The sequence below is a fragment of the Eucyclogobius newberryi genome, unplaced genomic scaffold (assembly GCF_026437365.1).
Source record: "Eucyclogobius newberryi isolate DKJ021-1_F unplaced genomic scaffold, fEucNew1.0.hap1 SCAF_9, whole genome shotgun sequence".
In the NCBI taxonomy this organism is placed as follows: domain Eukaryota; kingdom Metazoa; phylum Chordata; class Actinopteri; order Gobiiformes; family Gobiidae; genus Eucyclogobius; species Eucyclogobius newberryi.
The window spans coordinates 34,280,664-34,305,665 of NW_027316532.1; the positions used below are offsets into that span (position 1 = coordinate 34,280,664).

At 41.9% G+C, this 25,002-nt stretch overlaps 1 protein-coding gene across 9 annotated transcripts in view; it reads left to right on the top strand.

Annotated features, from left to right (window-relative positions):
• Nucleotides 1–25,002, top strand: part of celf5a (cugbp, Elav-like family member 5a) — a 208,017-nt gene that overhangs the window by 162,953 nt on the left and 20,062 nt on the right. For 4 of the 9 annotated variants that reach the window (XM_072438136.1, XM_072438139.1, XM_072438138.1 and 1 more), the window contains exons 6-7: nt 9,233–9,379; nt 23,421–23,586. In XM_072438136.1, coding sequence (XP_072294237.1) covers nt 9,233–9,379; nt 23,421–23,586 — 313 coding nt within the window. The remainder of the gene's footprint in view (nt 1–9,232; nt 9,380–23,420; nt 23,587–25,002) is intronic. The other 5 variants (XM_072438143.1, XM_072438145.1, XM_072438141.1 and 2 more) reach the window with 3 other exon arrangements.

Consider the following 25,002-nt stretch of genomic DNA (forward strand, 5'->3'; position numbering starts at 1 on the left):
GGGCAAACTGGGAATGACACTGCCAAAAAATATCATCTGACTATATGTCGGTGTAATCCCTCATTCGTCCAGGCGTGTTCCATAGTAGAAAAAGCTTCAGTTGTAGTCATCTGGACTCAGTTTGAAGTGATAGACCGGCCTCTGTATTACAGACTGTATCCTGGTGAAGCCATGCCTTGCATTTATGGCCTTCCAAAAATACACAAAAAGGAGGTTCCACTCAGACCCATAGTGTGCAGCACAGATTCCATCACCTACAATGTGGCCAAGCATTTAACAACTATATTGGCTCCGCTTGTGGGGAATTCGGAACATCATGTGGAAAACACGCACAACTTTGTGGATAAAGTGAAACATCTCCAACTGGACCCAGATGACCTCATGGTTTCATATGATGTTGTGTCCCTGTTCACCTGCATCCCGACCTCTGATGCAGTAACAGCAGTGAGGATCAGACTGCAGGAAGACACCACCCTACAGGAAAGGACCAAACTGACACCTGAACACATATGCAAACTGTTGGACATCTGTCTGAACACCACTTACTTTCAATTCCGGGGACAATTTTACAGACAGATTCATGGCTGTGCCATGGGCTCGCCCGTCTCTCCCATAGTGGCCAACCTGTACATGGAGCACTTTGAGAAGAAGGCACTGTCCTCATTCTCAGGCATAGCCCCAAAACTGTGGCTCCGCTATGTCGATGATACTTTTGTAACAATCAAGAAACAAGAGCTGGAAACCTTCTCTGATCACATCAATGCTGTGGACCCACATATTAGGTTTACAAGAGAAGACGCTAAGGAGAATCGCTTGGCCTTTCTTGATTGTTCCACGATCAGAGGAGAGGACGGGAAACTCCAAATAGAAGTATATAGGAAACCTACACACACGGACCAGTATCTGCTCTTTGGCTCCAACCACCCACTACAGCACAAGCTGGGTGTGATCAGAACCTTACAACACAGAGCTCAAGGTGTGCCCACCAGCTCAGAGGGCAAGAAGAAAGAGGAAAAACATGTCCGAAATGCCCTCTCAGCCTGTGGTTACCCCGCTTGGGCTCTCAACAGAGTGAAGAGAACCAAGAAGCAGGACAAAAGGGAAACTGAACAGAGAAGGAAGGGTGTCTCTATCCCTTATGTGTCTGGCCTGTCGGAAAAATTGCAGAGAATTTTTAGACAACACGAAGTCCCTGTTTATTTTAAACCAGGAAACACTTTAAGACAAAAACTGGTTCACCCAAAGGACAAGTTGCCGACTCAAAAACAGAGCAATGTAGTTTATTCGATCCAATGCAGTGAAGAAAGCTGTAAAGAACGGTGTGAGACGAAACAGCCTCTACACAAGAGGCTTTATCAGCACAGAAGAAATACTAGTTCAGGACCTCAGAGCGCCGTGCATCTCCATCTTGAAGCCTCTAATCACTTGTTTGAAGACGGTGAGGTGAAGGTTTTAAGCAGGGAGAAAAGATGGTTTGAAAGAGGAGTCAAGGAAGCTATTTTTGTTAAAAAAGAAAGACCTTCTTTAAACAGAAATGGAGGGCTTAGGTTTCATCTTCCTGTTATTTATAATGGGATTCTGAACCCCTGGAAAGGTAAAGGACATTCAGATGCTAATCAGGTACTCAGGGTGGTCGAGCCAGGGTCTCACAAAGACAAAGAGGTTTCTAATAGCCCATTAAGATTCTGAATAGGCTAGCTCGGTAGATACAAAGGGGAGTTTCTGTTGAAACAAACAACTCTTTCTACTTCAGGAAGGCTCCTCCCAATGGGCGGGTCTTACCACAGAACAGTATTAATATCGGAGTTCTCGACCTAAATTCTGTTATTGACAATGACTCTTGGATGAGAGTCGAAACGTCTATTTTTTCAAACTGAGTCCAGATGACTACAACTGAAGCTTTTTCTACCATCTGACTATAACAAAAATGATCCGATATGGGCCAATATTGACACTTGAACCCTACATATTGCCCATTCTTACCATATTCTAGTTACTCAGTTACTCATATGAAGAGGTAAATGTATTTTAAATATGCCTCTGTGTCCAACTCTACCCATAAGCAAAGCATCTGTGGTTTGATCCCTGCAAAATGTCAACATTTTACTCCACCAACATTACTTATATACAATTTATTAATTTAATAAGGTACACTCTATAGTCCCCAAGTTGTCTATTGCATTTGACCCATTCTTCAATACTAATGCAGGACACAATGCCATTCTCAGTGACCAATCTCCAAATCTTGATCTATGTTCATGGTTAGGACGATGCAGTTGTAGGATTAGCCTGGGCTGGGTTTGAATTGATGAGGGGCAGCGGAGAATCAAGGGAGAGAAATATTGCTCTTAATTCTGGAACCACTCGGACCTTCTTGCTGTGAGGCCAGAATACTCCACTGCCACATGTGCTGCTGATTCATGCATAGATTCATGGCCAGCTCTGTCTACCTGGTGTGGTCTTAGTAAAACCAACTTACTTTGCTCCCCAGACCAGAACAGAGCTATCCTCCCTGACATCGGGCAGGTGGACACAAAGTCACATTCAGTATTATTTTATCTTCATTTTCCTGTTTCGGCCCACACACAGACCCTGAACTCTCTCCAACCCTATCTCACAGGTGTTGTGTTTCACCCGATGATTTCATTATTAATGGCTACCAGTATGTGGCTCGGGAGAGGAAATGCAAAGAGAAGCACTGGGAAGCCAGCTGTGTGCCATTTTGCTTCAACCTTTGTGTCATCCAAGTGCAAATAAGTGTAGGTCATGAGGAAAGACTGGGTGGAGTGGTCGCTCTGCACAGATATACATACACCCTCCTCTGGTGTTGCTCCATCCTCGGTCTGTACGAGCTCTATGCCCTCTCCCGTCTCTCGTTGGCAGCCTCTCGGGATATTAGGCAATAGACTTGTTTACTCCACCTTTCACCACATTGGCTGCTGAATTATTCATCTATTTATAAGCAGGGGGGCCGAGGCAATGGGAGGGAGAGAGAGAGGGACAGACACAGGCAGACGGTGAACGGAGTGAATGGAAAGGATTTATACCTCCTGCTTTGCTAAATTGATTATAGAAATCTGATCAGCATCTCATATCCTGTGGCTGCTGGAGGAGAGGACAGCGCGTGGCTGCCTGGCTGAGATTAGCGGACCACCAGTAGGCCATTACACCTTAGCGGGCGGCGCTATTCGGAGCGTGTCCATCAATGCGGAGATCCTGGAAACCCTCTGGACCATACATCCTGTTGATTACAGCAGACGTGCTGCCACTGTCAACAGCAACAGAGAAGAGAACCATTGCCTTTAGGTCGCATAGGTCTAGGTGGCTTGAGTAGAACTTTATCAGGCATAGAATAGGACTAAAAGAAGACTGAGCAGACAGGAGAGCAGCCTAAGCCGCGCCGTCTGGGCCTAATATTAACCCCGCTGAGCTGTGGCAAAGATTTGGACTTTGGCATTAATCAGCTCCACAGGGGTTGGTGTTTCTTTTGTCCCTGAGCGCACTTTAGTCTCACTGCTGCTTTCACTGTCTCTGGAGAAGGTCAGGCCTGGGGGCTCACTGCCCTGTCCTGCAGAGCCAGGAAAACAATAAAAAAACATTCTGACAGAAGGTCTGTGTGCCGAAAATTATTATAAAAGGGAAATATTTTACCTTAGAGATTTCAGTGCATTACAGATCTTCAGTCAGTGATAATTGCATTGTTTTATTTATTTTTTTAGTATGTGTGCATTTTCAATTGATTTGTGAGATAATAATGGAGACTGACTGACAGAGTAGGAATAAAACTCAGATTTTAAAGGCTTCTCCTTGAGGTTATTAAAACTGTCAGCTACAGTTCCACAGAGAAAAATGCAACAATTAGCTATTTTCAACTGGAGGCAATCACCTTAATCCTGTTTTGCTCTTCAGAATGTAGGTTCATTTGGAGTACTTTTATGATTATTCCTATGCTGCTCATGCTGCAGCTTCCTCTCCTAATAAGATGCTACTTCAAACACATATTAATATTACTATATTAATCAAATGCTGAAACGTGGAAGGTGCTGCCATAGCAGTTAAACATTTTAACGTTTAAGTATACTTAAGTGCTTTGAATATCACGCCACTTCTCTACTTATCCACATCTGCATCTGGCATGCGCGCCTGGTACATATACTCGATCTAAAAACAGAAACACTTAGCATATAGAATGATTGTATGAAGCCACTGGAACATGCACGTATACTATTTCTCGATGTGCCTCTCCTCTGTTTCACTGTCACATGCTTGTACAGCCACGGGCCAGGGTCAAAGGCTCCCTGACTGATCTCATTTTCCACATCGCACCACTTCAGCTGCATACATTTGTGTTATTCATGCGCTGTGGCAGCACTGGGCATTTTGTATGGATCTTATATATATGCGACGTCCTGAAGGAGATAGAAGAAATCTGCATGATGTGTCTATGCATCTCTCTGGATATGCTTCGGAGTCTATTGGTTTGTCACATATGAAACTTGATGTATTTTACACAGCACCATTTACCTAGGCCCCCTCCTCCTCCTCCTCCTCCTCCTCCTCCTCCTCCTCCTCCTCCTCTCCGTGGCCATTTCTCCATCACACTGCCACAGCTCAGAATCCAAGGGGCTCAATTAAAGATTTAAACGCTAGCGCTGTAAAGCAAATTGCTGGGATCCTACCGGGCCGTGTAGGAAGCAAGTCACGGAATAAGAAAAAAAATTGTATATGAGCATCGGGGGTGTCCAGGTCAAGTCCCTCAGCCCAAGCGCCTGTTAGATTATTCCAGAGACCAAAGTACAACAACAGGAGTGGGATGAGGGAAAGATAAGAATAGACCCAAGCAAATGAGCTAAAGTTTGCACAGAAGAGAAGGAGGGAGTGATTGATTTCCGAGCCCTTTCTCACACGCACATGGCAGACCCGTGTTTGTGTGGTGAGATTTAACCAAACGGCAATCAATATGTCATTGCCTTAAAAGATAATGAAAGGAAGGAGAGAGTGGAAACAAGCCTCCAGACCCCTTCTGCGGGACCCCTGAAGAGAAGAAAACCAAATTTCCACTAATGACTACAAGATATTAAAGATATGTTGTGTTTAAATACTTAGGGGTCCGGGTAACAGACAGACAACAGTAAGATTAGGTTTCGAGGCGCTTTTTAATGTTATTATTGTAGGAGATAATGGATCTTAATTTTGCTTCTCACAGCTTATCGTTTTCATTTAGTTTAATTTAGGACTAAATTTGAGATGCCTTATGCAACTCTTTCCCTTTTAAAGGCAGTGGCAAAAATGCTGAATCCTATGCTTTGCTGCTACAAATTTGTCTTTTGGGCCACTTGAAGCTCTGCAGTATGATTGTGAAAGTGTAACATTTGTTCACACGTCAGAGATGCGTCAGAATTGAACTGAATGATGATTGATTGATTCCTTGAGCAAATTGGAAAAACAGGCTGTGTCACACAAACGTTTTATTTTACCTTTTTACCTCATTTGTTGATAGTGCAACACAAATGCCAAAGCTGTTGCTGAATGAATTATTAGTGCCTGATGCACAACGTCCTGCGTCTTGGCGTCACAGGCGTTACAATCATGATAATAGTAAAAGCAGCTTAATATAAAACTGTTGTGCTTCCAGGCAGCGTGTGGAAAAAGCTCCTCTAGACAAATGAAATAACTTGTTTGATAAGTTGTCCCACAATTTGATAAGCTATCTTAGTGGATTATAGTTTTGAATGTGGTGAAAAACCCATGCAGCTTTGGTGTCATTACAGACTGATGAAGAGATAAAAGTGGAGAAAAGTTATTTCATTGCTATTACTTGGCTCTTCATCACAGTCAGTACATTAGTGACAGCAGCCACACTTCTGAGCTAATCATTTTCATCTGAAAGACAGAATATCAATGCGGCTAATCTAAATCCCTCATGGTGCGCGTGTATTTCTTCACTTTTGACACTCTATCAGTCTTGCTTGCAACTCTTTTCCCCCAAACCGAACAGAGGCAGAAGGATACTTTGAGAAATAATGTTACCCGTCTTGCAGCGTCATGCCTCTTCTCACTTGGGACTGCGCGGCGAAGACAGCGAGAGGCAAATGGAAAGAGCTAGACTTGAGCTCGTGGTTTTGTGGAATGTGCCTTTAATATGTAGTCGTTTCATCCCCTGTCTTTTACTGGCGTTCCTTCAGCGGTTCGGTAGGCAGCTGGGAGCCGCCCAGCAGGGGGATTGTGCTCACACTAGGCAGCTTAAAAATTTAATGAGACTTTTACTTCACACATCATCTTCCTCCCCTTTATAGCAGCCCCGGATCCTGCTCGCCAATGTCCTGACATGCCTTGGTGCACAAACCTGGAAGATAAACAAATGTGGCAAGAGATGCTTAGCCAACAAGCTCGCATATTCAGGTGTCCTGGAGAGAGCTGGGAGGAGACAGAGGCCAATGTGCTGCTATACTTTTTGCCGAGTGGAACAAATGGCCCGTGTCTGCTTACAGGTTCTGACAGGTTATTTCACAATAAAGTAGGATTCTGTGATTTACCAAGCAGCACTGCACCGCTGCAAAAACTCGCTGACGGTATTGTTTTTAGTCCTAACATTATCCATCCCACTGATGTTTTAACGATGACCCTAACAGTAAACATCGCAGTCATCTTTTAACGATGATGGCGAGTTAAGATATTCAGTATTTATTAGCACCTATCATTTGTATTCCGCTCATCCGCCGCCCTGTCCAGTACTCTCCCAAACCTCATAATAAAGTTAATGATGCCCACGGTAAAAAGCTGGACAGACACAACACACAGATCACTAACTTCATCCTATTTCACTTTTAACTCTTTAATCCCCAGCGTCTTTAAAACATGTCCTAATTAATTAATATAGAATGCAAGTTGTGTTTGAAGACTGACGGCTTGTAAGAGAGGTTTGGGTGAAGACGTCAGGTTTTCTAGCATGGATGGACTGGGCTAACCGGTTAGTTCAAGATTGTGTCTAATGGTAATTTACAACGCAAGATAATATTACTTACTTTATGTTATCATCAAAGACATTACTTTATATAGCGTAGTTACTGAGAAAAACGTTATGACCACTGACAGGTTAAGAGTATCTCATCACCATGAAAACTCGTAACGGGTTTAGTCTATATTTAGCAGCAAATAAATTCCACGTCCATATAAAGCAAATTTACCAGTATAGAACAGGTCTAGTGCAGGCCAGCTTGTGTTGAACAGATGACGCCTCTCCAGAAATAATGACATGTGATCAGCGTAGGCAAAGGCCGACCCATATGGTTCAATCTGAAACACAGCTGCAGGTCAGTATGCTGAAGAGCCATACATTTATCACAATCTACCAGTCTTAGAGTGTGTATCAAGGAATATGTGTGTGGTCTGTGACAGCTGAAAGATGTTCTGTGCAGTTCACGCTGAGCATGACTGAAATATGCACACGGTAGTTTAAGACAGATTCATATGTCTTATTGAATTTATGTTTGCAGTGACTTTAATATCATCTTTACATGTTCAGCCCAAGCAGCCACTAGCCAAACCTGAACGCTATAATGCGGTTATTGGGAAAGCTGGGGAAAAGGAGAGGAACTGGATAAAATCTATACGTTACAGTTCAGTGATTCAGTGATTCTTACTAAACACCTGGCTCTGTGCGGATATCTTCATCAGCCTTAATAAACACAGACAAAAAAACATGAAGCAATGTGTTATACTGTCGGTTTGATGAATAGATTACTATGCAATAGGGATGTCACAGTAGATGTCTGGTTATTTAATCATGAGGGGGAAATAACCAGATTTTAGAAAAAAGAAAGGAAACATTTATATTATATTATAGTATTTATAAAATGAAATATAATGGCCACAAATGGATAAAATGATACAAACTAAATCATATTAGCACCTCACTGAAGCTCTTTTTATATAAAACCATTTTCACCAAACCAAGAAATTGCTCTTTGCACCCCCAGTCTTTGTTCAACCCTGGCACCAGCGCATATTGACAATTTTGCATCAATTTCCGGGGGCCTCTTATCAAGAGTGACACAACCTTTCTGCACTGTCAGATCAGAGTAATATTTCGGCCTTTTATGTGGATCGATTGGCCAGTTTGGGGGCACCAAGGGGAGGAGAGGCGGAGCACCCGAAAGGTCAACTGTAGCGCTAAATCATTTGAAGATTCTTAATGAAGGGTGTGTGGCGGACACACCTGCTGCTTTCATTATAGCGCTCTACAAAGAGATAATAGTGTTGATAACAGAATGGATCGCCAGGGCCTGGGGAGGAGGAACACTAACAGAAATAGGACAGAATGACAGAAAATGCCCTAAAAACCAATGTTTCCTTTTGAGAACACCTTCACCAAGGTCAATAGATGCTTACTGGTAGCTCTTCCAATCGTATCTGTTATTTCAAACCAGTCTGCGATGTGAATGTTTTAACCTTTGCAGTAGAAAAAGGAGCACCAAGGTTACATGTATATACCGTGGGGGAAGGCAGCTAGAAAATATAAAGTATTTATGTCATGCAGAGTGAGGCGGCGCTGCCCCGAGTGACTTTGTACATATGTTAAACACTGATTGAAGAAACTCGCACTTCCTGCCAGCACATCTGCCTACAAAACAGCTCAGGCAAAAAGCCCAATATTTTTATTCCTCCATCTCTGTCTGCCTCTGCTCCGGTATGCTGCTCACAAGGAAAAGGATGATGCTCCGATACAAATTTGCAATGATGTTGTATCTGCAAACCCAGTCATTCTGACACACAATTAGAGCAGCTCACTGAGTATTGATGTTAACGGGGATTGTTGTTGCTGCTAATTAACAGAAGCATATTAAGGAATCACAAATACTAGGTAACACTTCTTTATACACACGTTTTGCCTATCTTTTACAATACTGCTTTATGAAGCCTGGGGGCAATGTACGCAAACATTACATACAGGACAGATCTTTTACAAATAAAATGTTGGCTGTATTAAAAGGTATACTTTAAAATGACGTAATACATGGGTGGGAAATAAATAAGTTCCATTCACTTTATGCACTGTTTACACGAGTTTGTAGAGAATTCTTTGAAAACATACATTGCATTAAAACCCACTGCATATGCAAATGTTTCCCCCTACTCCTTCTCTTCTGATGTGTGACTGTTTGCATTAAATTGATGTTCTGTACGGCAAGGTCAATGGTCCATGTCTTCTCTCTGCTTTTCCCTCTCCCAGGGCGCCTCCTCCAGCCTGGTGGTGAAGTTTGCCGACACAGATAAGGAGCGCACCATCAGACGCATGCAGCAGATGGTGGGGCAGTTCGGCATTTTCAACCCCGCCATCGCCCTTCCCTTCAGCACCTACAGCTCGTATGCACATGCGGTGAGTTCGAAAAGACATATGCCCCACACAGTAGAAGTCAAGTGGACACACATTAAGCTGTTAGAACGTTCATGTATGTGACAGATGTTTTACATTTTTACACACACAAGTCATGCAATATGTGTTTGATTTAACACTAACCTTGACAATCTACAATTATCACACATCTAAATTGATATGTATTTGTATTTTATCTCTTTTTTGGGAAAACTGAGATTTATTTTTTTTAAAGGTGCACTATAACTTTTCTGATAACACCATCTGCCTGATTTCCATGGAGAATTTGTTTTGACAAAAGCAATGGGATTGTTTCTCAAAACTGCATTAAACATGAAGTTATCTGTTTTATTATTGCTCAAAAATACCTTAAAACATTCATTCTTACTGTGAGCGGGGTCAACACTCCACAGAACTTTGCTGTGATTTCTTCACGGAGATTAGTTACTGTGGCATACTGTGGAACATTCCAGCCAAAGCATTAACTTCTACATTAAGTTATGTTTGTATATAAAATAGGAGATTGAAATGCATTTTTTTTGTTATGATATTGATATCCAACTTGCAAGAGTTATTAAAGAGCCTGTACCCAATTTATTTTTTGCATATAATAAACTGTACAGATATAAAAGCATCTATTTGGATGAAAATGAGACCACAGCGCTTTCTCTGCATCTTATTATAGAGCATTTTCTTCTCCATGAAGCAGGAAGTGTGTCGTTAGTGTTAGTATGCTGTTTCGCTATGGCCTCAGAGAGTTGTGAAAAGTATTCATTTTCACAACTCAAGAATTTAATTTAGCATTTATAGGAAGCTTGCATTAAGTAAGTGAACAATACATGGACTATTGCAAAGATTAACTTTCTCGTTTTTGGACCATAAAAAGAGGTATAGCACCTTTAAGAAGGTCTGCAAATTATACTGATATCACACACCATCAACCAAGCGAGTGAAAAAGCACTGCCTTCCAATCTCTCAACCGTCCATTTACAAGAAACTACATTTCGTAACTTCTGAAAAGAATAACAGGCCGTGTCAGTAAAGTCCCCCTGTTGATTTTAATTAACATAATTATACATGAAAATCGCTTTTAAAATCACCTTCAATACCACCCCTGTTTCATTCTGTTTTAGCATGGCTGCCATACAATTATATCTGGAGATTGACTATCCCTGGCACGTAAGCCCCCCACCCACGCACTCGCCCCTTCATCCCGCTCATCAGCTCCCCTCTGCGCCACTGCACCTCGGCCCTTGTAACCCCACTGCATCTCAGGCCATAGCAGCAGACCCCCAGTCCCTTTGATAAGTTCAGACCGCCTCCAAAGCCCCTCTACCCTCTATTACGCCACTGCCGCACTTGCTGCTCCCCAGCCGCCTCCCTCTGGGCCATGAGATGCTTCAGGGGCCACGCTTGACTCAGAATATTGCATGGGCATCTTTATTTCTACACATACTTTATTCTTTCCCCCTGCTGTGGCTTGTGCACGTGTGTAAAAAGCACACACAGGCGCACACTTAAGGAAATAAAAAAAAATTAAATTGAATAAGCGGACAAAAACCTGGGCATCTATCAATGCTGTCTTCATAAACACATTAAAGCATCTGTATTTATTACAGAGGACCATTCATTTATTTTAGTATTTTCTATTCAAAAGTACATTCATAAAAAGGAATTTCATTGTTTGCACAATACCATTCTTAAAGTAATTTCCCATTGTGCACCAGGTGTTCAAAGTGAGATGTTCCACGACATAATTTCTTAAAACTAAAAGTACCTACTTTTGGAATTTGATGTTGGCAACAACAGAGAGTCATTTGTATCAACATAACATACATTCAGCCCTTTTTTCTAAATCACATTATAGTTGCAAAGTAATTTTAAATTGCCTCTCATGGTGTGTCAGCTTTTGTTTTAGCTGTATCCCTATAAGGGAGGGCTGGGATGAATCAAAGTTGGAGTTCATCACGATTTTCTTTCCCCCACCTCCCTGGTACTGTCCAGTACCCCTCCCAGGGACTTGAGAAGGTATTCTGCATCGGCCCATAGGCTGTGAGAGCCCGGTCCCTGATCCAAAGACCTAGAGGCGCGACCCTCTTTTTCACTGTGGTGAACTCCAACATGTAGCGGCTGAACTGTGTGGCTATAAGTAAGCTCTCTCTCCCTGTGAGCAACGCCAGAGTGGAAGTGGAGTATCCAACTCCTCTCAAGGAGAAGCCCAAACTGTGCATGGAGGTGAGGCTGACTATCTAGTCATTAATGAACAACCTCCCGCACAAGCTGAGGCTCTTTCCCCACCAGCAAGGTAACATCACGTTGGGCTATACCCGGCCGGACCAGACCAGATGCTCTGCATCGAGTACCCACCCCAGGCCTGGCTCCAGGGTAGGGCCACAGTAATGCCAATCTGGGCAACATATACTGGCCTTGTTTGTAAAGTCATCGTGAAGGGCTTCTGAAAGTGCTCTTGGTCTGACCAATCACCTATAGTTTACCTTGGCTGATCCTTCCAGGGGCATAAAGCCCCAGACAACATAGCTCCTAGGATTATTTGGGCACTCAAACCCCTCCACCACATCAAGGCGGCGGTTCAAGGAGAGGCTGTCCAAACTCAACTCTGTAAATATGAGAGAATGTTTCACAGCATAATTTCAGTAAGATGTTTGGATCCAGTGTCAGATGAGAAGCATTTTAAAGAGGACCGCACAAATGAATTGACTGCTCCTGGCCATGTGTTGCCTTTCCTGACTCTTTTCACATGTGTTGTTGCCATCAAACTGTCCAGATGTTTTTCATGAAATTGCATAATTTATTACAATGTATTTTATAGTGGTAAAAAACAAATATTACAAAACAGTTGATTCTGTTTTTGTTTCCTATTTCCTGTTTCCTTGTGTTTTCAAAGGTCCCATATCTTTGCACTTTCTAAATGCCAGAATTAATTGTTGATGTTAGCCAGGGTCTTGCGGGGGCTTATCCGTTTCCCTCATTTTCATATCACAGCCACAGGAGCCGGTGTGAAATGTGCAAATTGACCATCCCAGAGTAATTGCGAGGCCATCTCTTCGCGTACGCCTCTCTCCAGTAAAAACTCACCATCTTCATTACCATTCATGAAATGCAGGCCTGTCCCAGGAAATGTGGAGAAATGCAAATGTTTTAAGGCCATTGGTTGAAGCAAAAGCAGCGGTGGTGGTGGTCTGCTGGGAAACCATTGTACCTGGCTCAGGTTGGCCATGACTCCTATTTATGGTGCCACAGACCCGTGTCGGCTCTCATACAGATGGATGTAGACCAGCATGGTGTTCGGCAAACACTTTTTCTGTCCATAACCCCGCTCCCTACATCTCCTCATGCATTCACATATAGAAAATGACAAGGAAATTGAGTGAAAGCAACAAAGGCATGTAGAAGCTCCGGTAGAATCAATTAACATTAACTCTACAGCGGAAATTGCATATTCTATGTTTAGATTGCGCATGATAAAAATGTGTAAATGGAAATTTACTATTGAAGTATTTAGTAGGAGTGATAGTGGTATGTATGCAATCCAGTGAAAAGCGAACAGAGCATCGGAAATACATTTTAAAATCAATGCTAGCACAATACACAAATTAGTGGCCCAGTTTATCTTAACTCCGACAAGAACAAAAACGTAAAATGAAACATGATTTCTGATCTAGTCAGTTTGTCTTAGAACTAATTGTTTCAGTCCAAAGCTAGGAAAATAATGAGGAGTTTGTCAATTCAGGAGAAAACCAAACACACTGTGACCTCATGCAACTTGAATAAAAAGAACATATTGTGTTCTACTGTGGATTGTAGAGAAGAGACGAAAATGAAAGGAAAGTCAGTGGAAAAACTGTGAGGCGAGGCAACCTTGGAGATAAACCCAAGTTGGATAAAGTAATGAGTTCACAAGAGGCAGTAATGGATTATCAGTGTGCTTCTTGTTTTCATATCTACAGCTAAAGACTTGCATAATGAATCTAAATAGCGCCGCGGACTGCTAGATGTGTAATAATGTGAAATAAAGGGACATATTAGTTATCTTTACTGTGGGTGTCCAGCTCTGCGGTGCCTACATTACTGTCCCTGCACTGGCTACATGCACACAGTGTGAAGCCTGTACTCCCTGCAGCCAGCCAATGTGCTCTAGCAACACGCCAAATGCTGCTTTACGGAAAGATAAACCACACATATATTCCCCCAAGACGGAAAACCTGCAGTGACAGAAAAAGGACTTTATCTCCAAAGACACACTACATGTTCGCCTACTCAATGTGTGCACTGGCCAAGAAGAGAGGAGGAGGTGGCACACTATGGGGTATACAGACAGGGAGCAATGCTATAGCTATAACCAGCCGGTATACAGTAAATAGTACTTTCAAAAAAGAGCCACCTCTCCACTACAGCTGTGGATAGGATTATAGAGTTGAGCTGACAGGCAGTAAATTGGATTTTAGTCAAACCAGAAGAAGGAGGGGGGCACGCCGAACACAAATTGGAGGGGTACAACGGTGACAAAATGTGCCAAAAATGAGAAATGTGCCATTTTCAGGATACACTGGTGTGCTCTGACAGGAGACATCCTATTTGTAAAAAAAAAAAAAAAACACAAGGCGAATGGGAGAGATACATCAAGTTTTTCATTCCAGTGTCATAAGAGTTCATCTGTGAGTGTGCATAAGCAACATGCCGTAACCATTTTAAACACTACAATTCCCATTTTACCACCGTGAAAGTTAAATGTAGTTTGTAAAAACAGGGCTCAAACTATAAAACTAGTGTAAAACAGGATTAACTTGTACTGAATGGCTGTAAACCACAACTTATCAGGGTTGAAATCATGTCTAAAGCGAGATAAACCAAGACTAGCCCTGTAATTAATTGAGGTAACAAGACTCAACTCAACTAAATATCAACCATAAACCTCGACATGGCCAGGTCTAATTAAAAAAAAAACTTATTGATTAGCTTGTTTGAAAACTCATAAACCAGGGCTGAACTTCAGATGGAAGAGATGAATTCCAACTGTATAATAAAAGTCATTAAACAAATTAATTTTCTGTTATATGGATATTGCGAGAAATTCAATATTGCAATTAAATACGTGTGACAATTAGTGCAGCTCTGGCGAAGAAGCAAATAGATTAGATTTGATTGAGTCGCCCCCTCTTCTAAAACAGCCGTGCTGCTCTGACACTGGGGTGGCAGAAGTTTGAGATTTCATGGCACCTCTCGCTCACCTCCTTAAAAGATGCATTAGATGAATAAATGAGAGGAGAGAAAACGGTTCAACTGGGTGCTAATAGTGACTGAGCGTGGGTGGATGAAAGGGAGGATGACGACCATAAATTCACATTAGGAAACATCTCCCCCTGTTGGAGGGAGCCATTTGCAACAGCCAATAAGAACCGATGCTCGAAACGTGACTACAGTCTTCCTACTGCACAGCTTATGCTTATTACCATATTATTATGTACAGCTTCATTTGATCAGTAAAGTCATACGTGCCTTTAAGTCGCATATGTCAGGTTTTTTCTAATAAATAAATGCACATATAAAGGTTCCTTTTTAGTCTGTAAATTACTGTTCACAGTTATATATCCAACCAGGCAGATAAATTATAAACTTCACCAAGACAAACTATAGGGAACATTTGGCAAGTTTTTTTTTTTACATCAAATCTTAAAGCAACACAGTGTAATTTTCCGGAGGTGGCACTCTCTTGCATACTTGTGTTAAACCATACTTTGGAACATGGATATGGATACTGGTACGTTTTATGCCATATTGTGGAATATTATAGCCAAAACAACATTTCCATTAAGACTACGAGGCTCCTCAAGGCCAAGTACGTGTCAGGTTTTTCAGTGTAATAAAAACATCCTTTTATTTCAGCCTTTTAATATTAAGTTATGCTATGAGGCTTTAAATGTTGTGAAATGTAATAATGAAAATGCATTAGATATATAGCACTTTTTTGGACACTTAAAGTTACTTTTTATTGCATTATTCATTATTCACTTGGAGGTGGTAAGCTACTATAAGTAAGCTGTAGGTAAAAGCTACTGTAGCCACAATTGCCCTGGGAAAAGTCTAACCTGTCATATCCAGTATCTGTGAAAAACTCTTTCCATTGAGCCCCACTTTTCTTTCACATAGTTAAATAAATCAATTTTGAACCCATGAAATCAGATGAATATGTTTCTTCCTTAAGCATGGACACATGTGTATGATTGCGAGACTCTAGACGCAATGCTTTCTCAGGAGCACGTTTGTAGTTAGAGCTTAATTGATGCACTTAATACATCCAGTCTTAAAATTGTGTGCACAGAACTATATTTACTGTAGTTTTGTTTGCTGATAAAAAATATACTAACCATCTATGGTATGGAAGGTCTTGGTCTCCACAAAGCTAAAATCATGTTACAAGTTTACTCCAACTGTCTCTTTGACTCATGTGGTGTATTTCTGACATTATTGTGACTTCCCCCGGGGATTATTTGCTGAAGGCTCTCCGGTCCATCCTAGTGAGCAGGTTGTTGATGTTAACATTGTGTGACTGGCACGTAAGCACACTACAGAAGGGCCCTGCAAATCTCTGTGAACCACAATATTCAATTACACTTTTGTGGTAGCATGCAACTCCAAATACTCCAAATACGAACACCAGAAATGTGCAAGGACGTTTTTTTCGTTTTCGCCATGGGACTGTCAAAGCAAATCTCAAATATCTCGTTGCATGTCATTGTAATGAGCGCATATTTTAATCGAAGGTATTGATTTGGCACAGGTTGCGTGTCTTCACAAACTCTCATTTCATTGAGCAGAGACATAATTGCTTATTTTGAATAATATGGCAGCAACATATAATTAAAAATAGACAGAGCTAATTAAACACATTGAAAAATAAGGGTAACAAAAAAAAAAAAAAATCAGCATTTTGACACTGATAACATTAATTGTGACTATACGGTGTAATTTATTGACGCCTGGACTGAACGTAATGTAAAAGGAACAAGCGATCTTGGACAATCTCTCATCCTGAGTCCTATAATTCAGCTCATTGGCCCCTCCGCCTTCCCCCTCCACCCGTTTTTAGACGCTTCCTCTTTTCACTGCCGGCTGCCAGAGCTGTAAGGGGTCACATGTGACAGGGGCGAGAGTCACCGAGCGGCACTACAAAGATAATTGCCATGTGATAAAGAGGTGATTGCGCACTGGCACCAGGGGAGAGTAATGCCATCAGGTTGCCATAAAAAAGCAGATGTCTGACACTAAATGAATGCCGCGGAAAACCCTGTCTAACTTACTCTTTCCGCCTTTTCATCTCCTCTCCTTTGTCCCTTCACTCTTCTATCCTACTTCTTTTCTTTGCACAAGGAACTAGGAAAGGACAGTTCATTCGGCACCACAGAGATTTTCAATCCCCTCTGCATAAATAAAGGAAATGGCTTTTGAACACAATGCCTTTGAAATTAGTCCAAAAGGGGATGGAGGCAACAAGTAAAATGGAACGACTTTGATAACTCTGTCAACACTGTTAGAATTATTTATTTATATATATTTTTTATCAAAGCTCGTTTGTATTAGCCACGCCATTCCGACATAATTACATGCTTGGGTTTCCAGCTTGCGACGTTTTAATTTTGAAACGAAACGACAGCAAGCGGCACAGTTGTTATTCTTTGACAATCTGATGGCATTTAGTATCATCTAAAGGCATGTATTGGCAAAGTGCATGGTTTGTAATTTTGGTTGTGCTATATTTTCTTTATGAATATGACATGCAAGCGCTTTGCGAGGTTTGTCTTTGTCAAAAAGGGTCAAAGTTTTGTAGCGGCGCCATACAAGATGATTTGTTTTGGGACCGTATGTGGCTGTCTGATGGTTCTCCATTCTCACAGCGATTCAACCGTCATGTGTGTTGGACATTGATAAAAAGTTACAAAGGGAGTTTAATTATTATATTAAAGTAACATTAATCCAAAAAATAATGGCCGCTTTATCTTTAGTGCTGTTTAAGGTTCCAGGTATTTGTCAAACTAGTTAAAAGTTAGGGTTGGGAACAGGATTACAGTTAGGAAAAGATTTACGTTTAGGAACATGTTAGGAGTGGTTAAGGTTAGGATCATGCTAGGTGTGGTTAAGGTTAGGAACATGCTAGAAGTGGTTAAGGTTAGGAACATGCTAGAAGTGGTTAAGGTTAGGAACATGCTAGGAGTGGTTAAGGTTAGGAACATGCTAGAAGTGGTTAAGGTTAGGAACATGCTAGGAGTGGTTAAGGTTAGGAACATGTTAGGAGTGGTTAAGGTTAGGAACATGCTAGAAGTGGTTAAGGTTAGGAACATGCTAGGAGTCGTTGAGGTTAGGAACATGCTAGGAGTGGTTAAGGTTAGGAACATGCTAGGAGTGGTTAAGGTTAGGAACATGCTAGGCGGGGTTAAGGTTAGGAACATGCTAGGAGTGGTTAAGGTTAGGAACATGCTAGGAGTGGTTAAGGTTAGGAACATGCTAGAAGTGGTTAAGGTTAGGAACATGCTAGGAGTGGTTAAGGTTAGGAACATGCTAGAAGTGGTTAAGGTTAGGAACATGCTAGGAGTGGTTGAGGTTAGGAACATGCTAGGAGTGGTTAAGGTTAGGAACATGCTAGGAGTGGTTAAGGTTAGGAACATGCTAGGCGGGGTTAAGGTTAGGAACATGCTAGGAGTGGTTAAGGTTAGGAACATGCTAGGAGTGGTTAAGGTTAGGATCATGCTAGGAGTGGTTAAGGTTAGGAACATGCTAGGAGTGGTTAAGGTTAGGAACATGCTAGGAGTGGTTAAGGTTAGGAACATGCTAGGCGGGGTTAAGGTTAGGAACATGCTAGGAGTGGTTAAGGTTAGGAACATGCTAGGAGTGGTTAAGGTTAGGAACATGCTAGGTGTGGTTAAGGTTAGGAACATGCTAGGCGGGGTTAAGGTTAGGAACATGCTAGGAGTGGTTAAGGTTAGGAACATGCTAGGAGTGGTTAAGGTTAGGAACATGCTAGGAGTGGTTAAGGTTAGGAACATGCTAGGTGTGGTTAAGGTTAGGAACATGCTAGGAGTGGTTAAGGTTAGGAACATGCTAGGAGTGGTTAAGGTTAGGAACATGCTAGGTGTGGTTAAGGTTAGGAACATGCTACGAGTGGTTAAGGTTAGGAACATGTTAGGAGTGGTTAAGGTTAGGAACATGCTAGGAGTGGTTAAGGTTAGGAACATGCTAGGAGTGGTTAAGGTTAGGAACATGCTAGGAGTGGTTAAGGTTAGGAACATGCTAGAAGTGGTTAAGGTTAGGAACATGCTAGGAGTGGTTAAGGTTAGGAACATGCTAGAAGTGGTTAAGGTTAGGAACATGCTAGGAGTGGTTGAGGTTAGGAACATGCTAGGAGTGGTTAAGGTTAGGAACATGCTAGGAGTGGTTAAGGTTAGGAACATGCTAGGAGTGGTTAAGGTTAGGAACATGCTGGGAGTGGTTAAGGTTAGGAACATGCTAGGAGTGGTTGAGGTTAGGAACATGCTAGGAGTGGTTAAGGTTAGGAACATGCTAGGAGTGGTTAAGGTTAGGAACATGCTAGGAGTGGTTAAGGTTAGGAACATGCTAGGTGTGGTTAAGGTTAGGATCATGCTAGGAGTGGTTAAGGTTAGGAACATGCTAGGAGTGGTTAAGGTTAGGAACATGCTAGGTGTGGTTAAGGTTAGGAACATGCTACGAGTGGTTAAGGTTAGGAACATGCTAGGAGTGGTTAAGGTTAGGAACATGCTAGGTGTGGTTAAGGTTAGGAACATGCTAGGAGTGGTTAAGGTTAGGAACATGCTAGGAGTGGTTAAGGTTAGGAACATGCTAGGAGTGGTTAAGGTTAGGAACATGTTAGGAGTGGTTAAGGTTAGGAACATGCTAGGAGTGGTTAAGGTTAGGAACATGCTAGGAGTGGTTAAGGTTAGGATCATGCTACGAGTGGTTAAGGTTAGGAACATGCTAGGAGTGGTTAAGGTTAGGAACATGTTAGGAGTGGTTAAGGTTAGGAACATGCTAGGAGTGGTTAAGGTTAGGAACATGCTAGGAGTGGTTAAGGTTAGGATCATGCTAGGTGTGGTTAAGGTTAGGATCATGATACGAGTGGTTAAGGTTAGGAACATGCTAGGAGTGGTTAAGGTTAGGATCATGCTGGGAGTGGTTAAGGTTAGGAACATGCTAGAAGTGGTTAAGGTTAGGAACATGTTAGGAGTGGTTAAGGTTAGGAACATGCTAGGAGTGGTTAAGGTTAGGAACATGCTAGGAGTGGTTAAGGTTAGGATCATGCTAGGTGTGGTTAAGGTTAGGATCATGCTACGAGTGGTTAAGGTTAGGAACATGCTAGGAGTGGTTAAGGTTAGGATCATGCTAGGTGTGGTTAAGGTTAGGATCATGCTACGAGTGGTTAAGGTTAGGAACATGCTAGGAGTGGTTAAGGTTAGTGCTTGGAAACCGTTTAGGTTTGTTAACGTGTTGGCATAACACTAAGCTAGCTAACAAGAATAAGACAATGGCATAAGAGAAACTTATAGGTACAAATGTTAAAAATGTTATTGCCTTACCATGACAACCAGCAGGGACTGCAAAATGGAAATGGGAGATGATAGCTGATTGGACAGTTCTAGACACTACCAAAAACTAAACAATAAAGGCGTCTTGATCTGTCAATTAAAATGTACATTGAATATTGACATTTTGGGCCTGCTAATGTTTCGCTTGAGCCTGTCTGCTTAAACCAAGTGAAGATCTGATTAACCAGATTTTATGCTTTTCCAAACCACAAAATTAAGATTAAATTGACAGGCTTTGTTGTTAAAAATATAAATATTGTTAGGATAGCTGCTCTTATGTTTACTGTCCCATTATACCACCATTTCCTCCTCGAAAATCCTCTGTGGAGTTAATTGGAAGTTCCCCAATTACACCAAAAAGACTTGAATGATCCTATTCACATCCTAATTGGGGGCAGTAGTTTCCACAGTGTCCAAATCACCAGAACTGCATCCTTTAGACCTCTGTATTTGTTTGTGTGTCTCGCTTTTGTTTAGCTTCTTGTTCCCTTGCTGTCTTGTGCGGTTATAACCCCCTTAAAGGCTCAATTCATCTTATTTGGAAAGGAATGGATGATCCCCATTTGTCAAGTTGATAAAATTATGCAAATGACAAAAGGCGTTAATAGATAGCAGAGGAGAGGCACGCGGTTAATGGATGAGGTGCCAGCACTGGGCATTCTGCAGCGGGACAGCTACTTTCAGGTTAGCTGACAGGGGCACTGAGGGAAAATAATTAGCTTTTCCCGTTTGCACTGTCCCCACATGCAAATCCAAGCAGAATGCCACAGTCTTCTACTGCCAGCACCGTCTCGCAATGTTGTCATTAGCATCAGCACCAGTGGCAGAAGAATTTGATTTCCACTGCTCCGAGTGGCCATCACCAAATCTGCATGACACACTTTTTATTTTAGGATTTTTGAACCTATTTCCCCCATGAATTTTAAAATACACTGGTCAGTGAAAAATCTAGTGCAAATATTTGATGACTGATCTGATTATATTCTGTCTATTGATTTATATGAATTAGATATCATCATTTCAGGAGGGCACCACTTTCCTCAAGACAGTAATGTTTTGTTAATCACGAACCCCCGAATAATTTTCAATTATATTCATCTGATATTGCAACAACGGTGCACTATGTAACTTTTCCACCACAGCCTCTTTCCATGGAGATGCTATTGATTTGCTTAGGGATCATCTCAAAATGGGTTGAAGCTGAAAAGACGTAATATTTTTCATCTGGGGGGGGGGGCTAAAAAACTCTCTCAGCAACGAGCATTAGGCCAACATTAGGTGGCGGGTGCGGTGCCCACCGCAGCGCGCACCGCGGCCCGTCCGCACGGTGCGTTGTGATCACGGCGCACAGTGGCCCATGCGCGGCCCGTGCGCGGCCCGTGCGGGGCCCGTGCGGGGCCCGTGCGCACGGTGCGTTGTGATCAGTGGCCCGTGTGGATTGACTAAACAAACAGACATTATTTGGAGAATTCATAACTTCTACTGATAAACATACCAAAGGATGTTCAGAGATGTTCACTAGAGGTGAGCAGGGTCTATCAAGCTCCTATCGTTTTATCAACGCGTTAACATTTGATGTGAAGCCAGTCTTTCCTCTTTTGAGGGGGGGAGGCGGTCCAGAGACAGACAAAAAAAATTACGTCTTTTCAGCTTCAACCCATTTTGAGATGATCCCTTAGAATGTTCCACATCATTGCATTAAACTTTGCTAGCTCCAGTGAGACAAGCAGGTGAGGCGATTGAGCCAAGAATAAATGAATGAATTTAATTATGAGCAAAGCAACAGTTTCCAAAGAGAAAAGTAGGTGGCAAACTTCCAGCAGAAAAGTTACTTATTGTACTTTTAATACACATTTTCTAGTATTTCGTTTGATAACAATCGTTCCATTCTTTAACAGTGACAGTGCTACGATTATGCCTTGACAAATAAAAGATAAATAAATTGTTATATTTATTTATCATGGTACAAACCAGAAAAGTTGTTAGTTTAGAAGTGCTCCTCATTCACCTGTAGTTCCTCTGCTCTAAACATATGCACAGACAGGGCCAAGAGGTGGGTACACCAACTGAGTTTGCATTCCGGCACCACACAGGTCTGCATGCCTGATGGGCAGCTACAGCGCCTACAAAAGATTATTGATTGCCAAGATAAACCCAGTGGTTCACAAGCTGCAAAAGCCATTGTACATTGATGGATTTTCTTTAGAATTAGGCATTCAGCATGTGGTTTGCCTGCACAGGGAGACTTAAAGCTGAATGCGGGAACTTAAATAGTGGTCTCCTCATGCATATGTGTGAGCTGCTGGGGCCAGCGCGCCAGGGAACAGCACTAATACATATGAATACAAGAATATTGATTTTATCTCTTTGTCAGCCTGTCCAGCAGCAGAATATCAACTCACAACACGGACTCTGGCTTGTAACTTTGTCTATTCTGTGGTTGTGGGTCCTTTAAGAAACCACAATGACATTTTTAATTTTAGCTTTGTAACTCTTCTCAATTAGAAGTGCAAAAGCATGTATTTTCCATCACGGCAGTCCAAAAATATTAGTTTTTTCACACTTCCAATTCACATGGCTGAAGTCTGCACACTGTTGCATGTTCTTTGACAACCCTTTAGGTGTTGCCAGAGCAACTGTGAATCGTTTCACACCAGCGCATTAGTGATAATAATAAAATATCTTGGTATACATGAAACAGTTTCATTATTTTCTGATGGTTCTTCCCATTTTGCAACTTTTGATGAGGATTTTGCGGATGATTGTTTGTTTGTTCAAAATGCTTACTTTACTAAATTGCTGAAAGTAAAGTTACTAACATAAGTTAGTATTTAAGATCACCAAAAAGCTACAAGAAAATGTTTTAGCTCAAGCCGTTGAACAGCTGTAATTACACACAGCGTCAGAAGAAAGAGCGGTTCGGGCCAAAAGTCTTCTGTGGCATTTCAATGCAGCCAAATGGGCCATTGTGATGTTTGACAATTCTACGGAAAAGGGAAGAAGATAATGTGCACATGTCAATGGCTTGATTTGTATGAACCCAACAGACAGCTATTAAATGGTTTGTGCTGCGTCTGACAGGCGTCCTGCTGGGAGGACAGACTCGTTCTCTAAACAGAGGTTGACAGGCTTCTCTTTTCTCTCCTCTTCTTTCATTCCGCTCTACTTTCTCTGTACTTCCCCTGCACTTCCATCCATCACCCACCACTTCATCCTCCCTCTGTCCTACCCTCTGCCTGGCTCTTGTCTCTGCTCCGGCTTCTCTCTTGTGCCTTTGTCCGACTCTTTCCCTAAACTTGCTGTACTTTTCATTACCATCTGTCCTCCCCTCACCTCTGGACCACTCTCTTCTCTCACACTTGGACTCATCTGTCCATCCAAACTTCATTTCTCCTCCTCTGTCATCAATTCCCCCTGTCCCTCTTCTTTAGCTCATGCAGCAGCAGGCAGCCATCATGGCAGCCAGCCACGGAGGTTACCTCACACCCAGTGTGGCGTTCCCGGCCACACAGATCCACCAGATGGGGGCGCTTAGCATCAACAGCCTGCCACCCACCACCATGACCCCGGTGTCGGGTGAGTTTCATCAAGCCCTGGGTGAGCTCACTTTCATTACCTTTTCTTTTGCTGCATGTATGTTTTACTAACACTGCTCATATCAAGGTGTAACAAGTGTCCACTGTCCCGACCCCAACCTAAGTACAATTTAGTTTAAAAATGTGATGCAATAGAAGAGGCTCTATCTACATGTATTATTTTCCAACAATAAACATTTATTTCTGCCATCTAACATAAGGTTTTTCTTTTGATTTGTTCACATTTCAGTCTTTAGTCTACTATTGCATTTTTCAAGACAGTCGGGTCATTCCCAGTGTCACTGTACATCGCATTCCACTTAAGAGGAGGTGGTTTAAGTTGAAGCAGGTGCATTTGTGTTTCAATTTAGTAGAAAAAAGTGATTCGCCTTGAAAAATTCAAGATTCACTTCCCTCTACGACATAAAAATTTGGCTCAGGAAGGAGAGATTACATGCTTAAATATTCACAAGTCAGCTGTTTATTGCAATTTGGCAGGATGTGTAGTCACGTAATAACAGCTAGTTTGAAAACACTCATGTAAAAGTCATAGGAATTATGCACCATGTTAAAAAAATAGAAGGCACAATGCTGAAAAATATAGTATGAATTGTTATTTAACGCAAATGATTTGATTAGTGACGAATATAGTGCAAATTGCCTGCAGGTCAATGAATTACACCTTGGGGATGAGACAGTGTTAAACTGAAAGCAGATTTTCAGCTCTCAGCATGTGTGTAAATGTGTGCGGTTGTGATATGTTTGTGCAGTGCTATTGTTGAAGATCAGTTTGTATTTCTGATCGCGCCTGTATAAATAACTCTGTGTAAAGAAGCCGCGGGAAGGCCAAAAGGCAGTGCCCACATGGTGCTATAATCCAAAATTATTCCAGTGGAGAAGAAGAGGCAGAGATGAAAAACACATTGAGTGGATTTGCATGTTTAAGTTGTTTGTGAGAGCAGGAAATTTGGGGAATAGTCGTGGCGGAATAAGGAATATCAATAAGTGAGTTTACAGATAAGGCGCTAATTTCCCCATAGTATTTTGACCTTGTGCTTTGAAGCGCTTGCACATGATCTGCATGCAGTTGGCTTTGTTTTCCATAACAAACAGCCCCTATGCAGAAACGTTACACAGAGAGAAGGACTTTGAAACACCTACCCACTGCATAACATTTGCTTATTCAGCACCACTTGATTTTCCTTGAGACAGTGGAAACTTCAAGATTTCCAGTGAACAAAAGCTCGGGCTGAAATAAATAATACAGTATCCAGTCTTTGTTGTGCTGCACACACATACTTTGTCAACACTGCAGTATTGAGTTTTTAAGGTGATGACTTTGGTAACTTTAAACCAATCGTTGTAAGAGAGAACTGCCATCAGTGCAACAAGGCCCATTTGAGTTTTTCTTCATATCCATCATCAGCCGCAGCCTTGC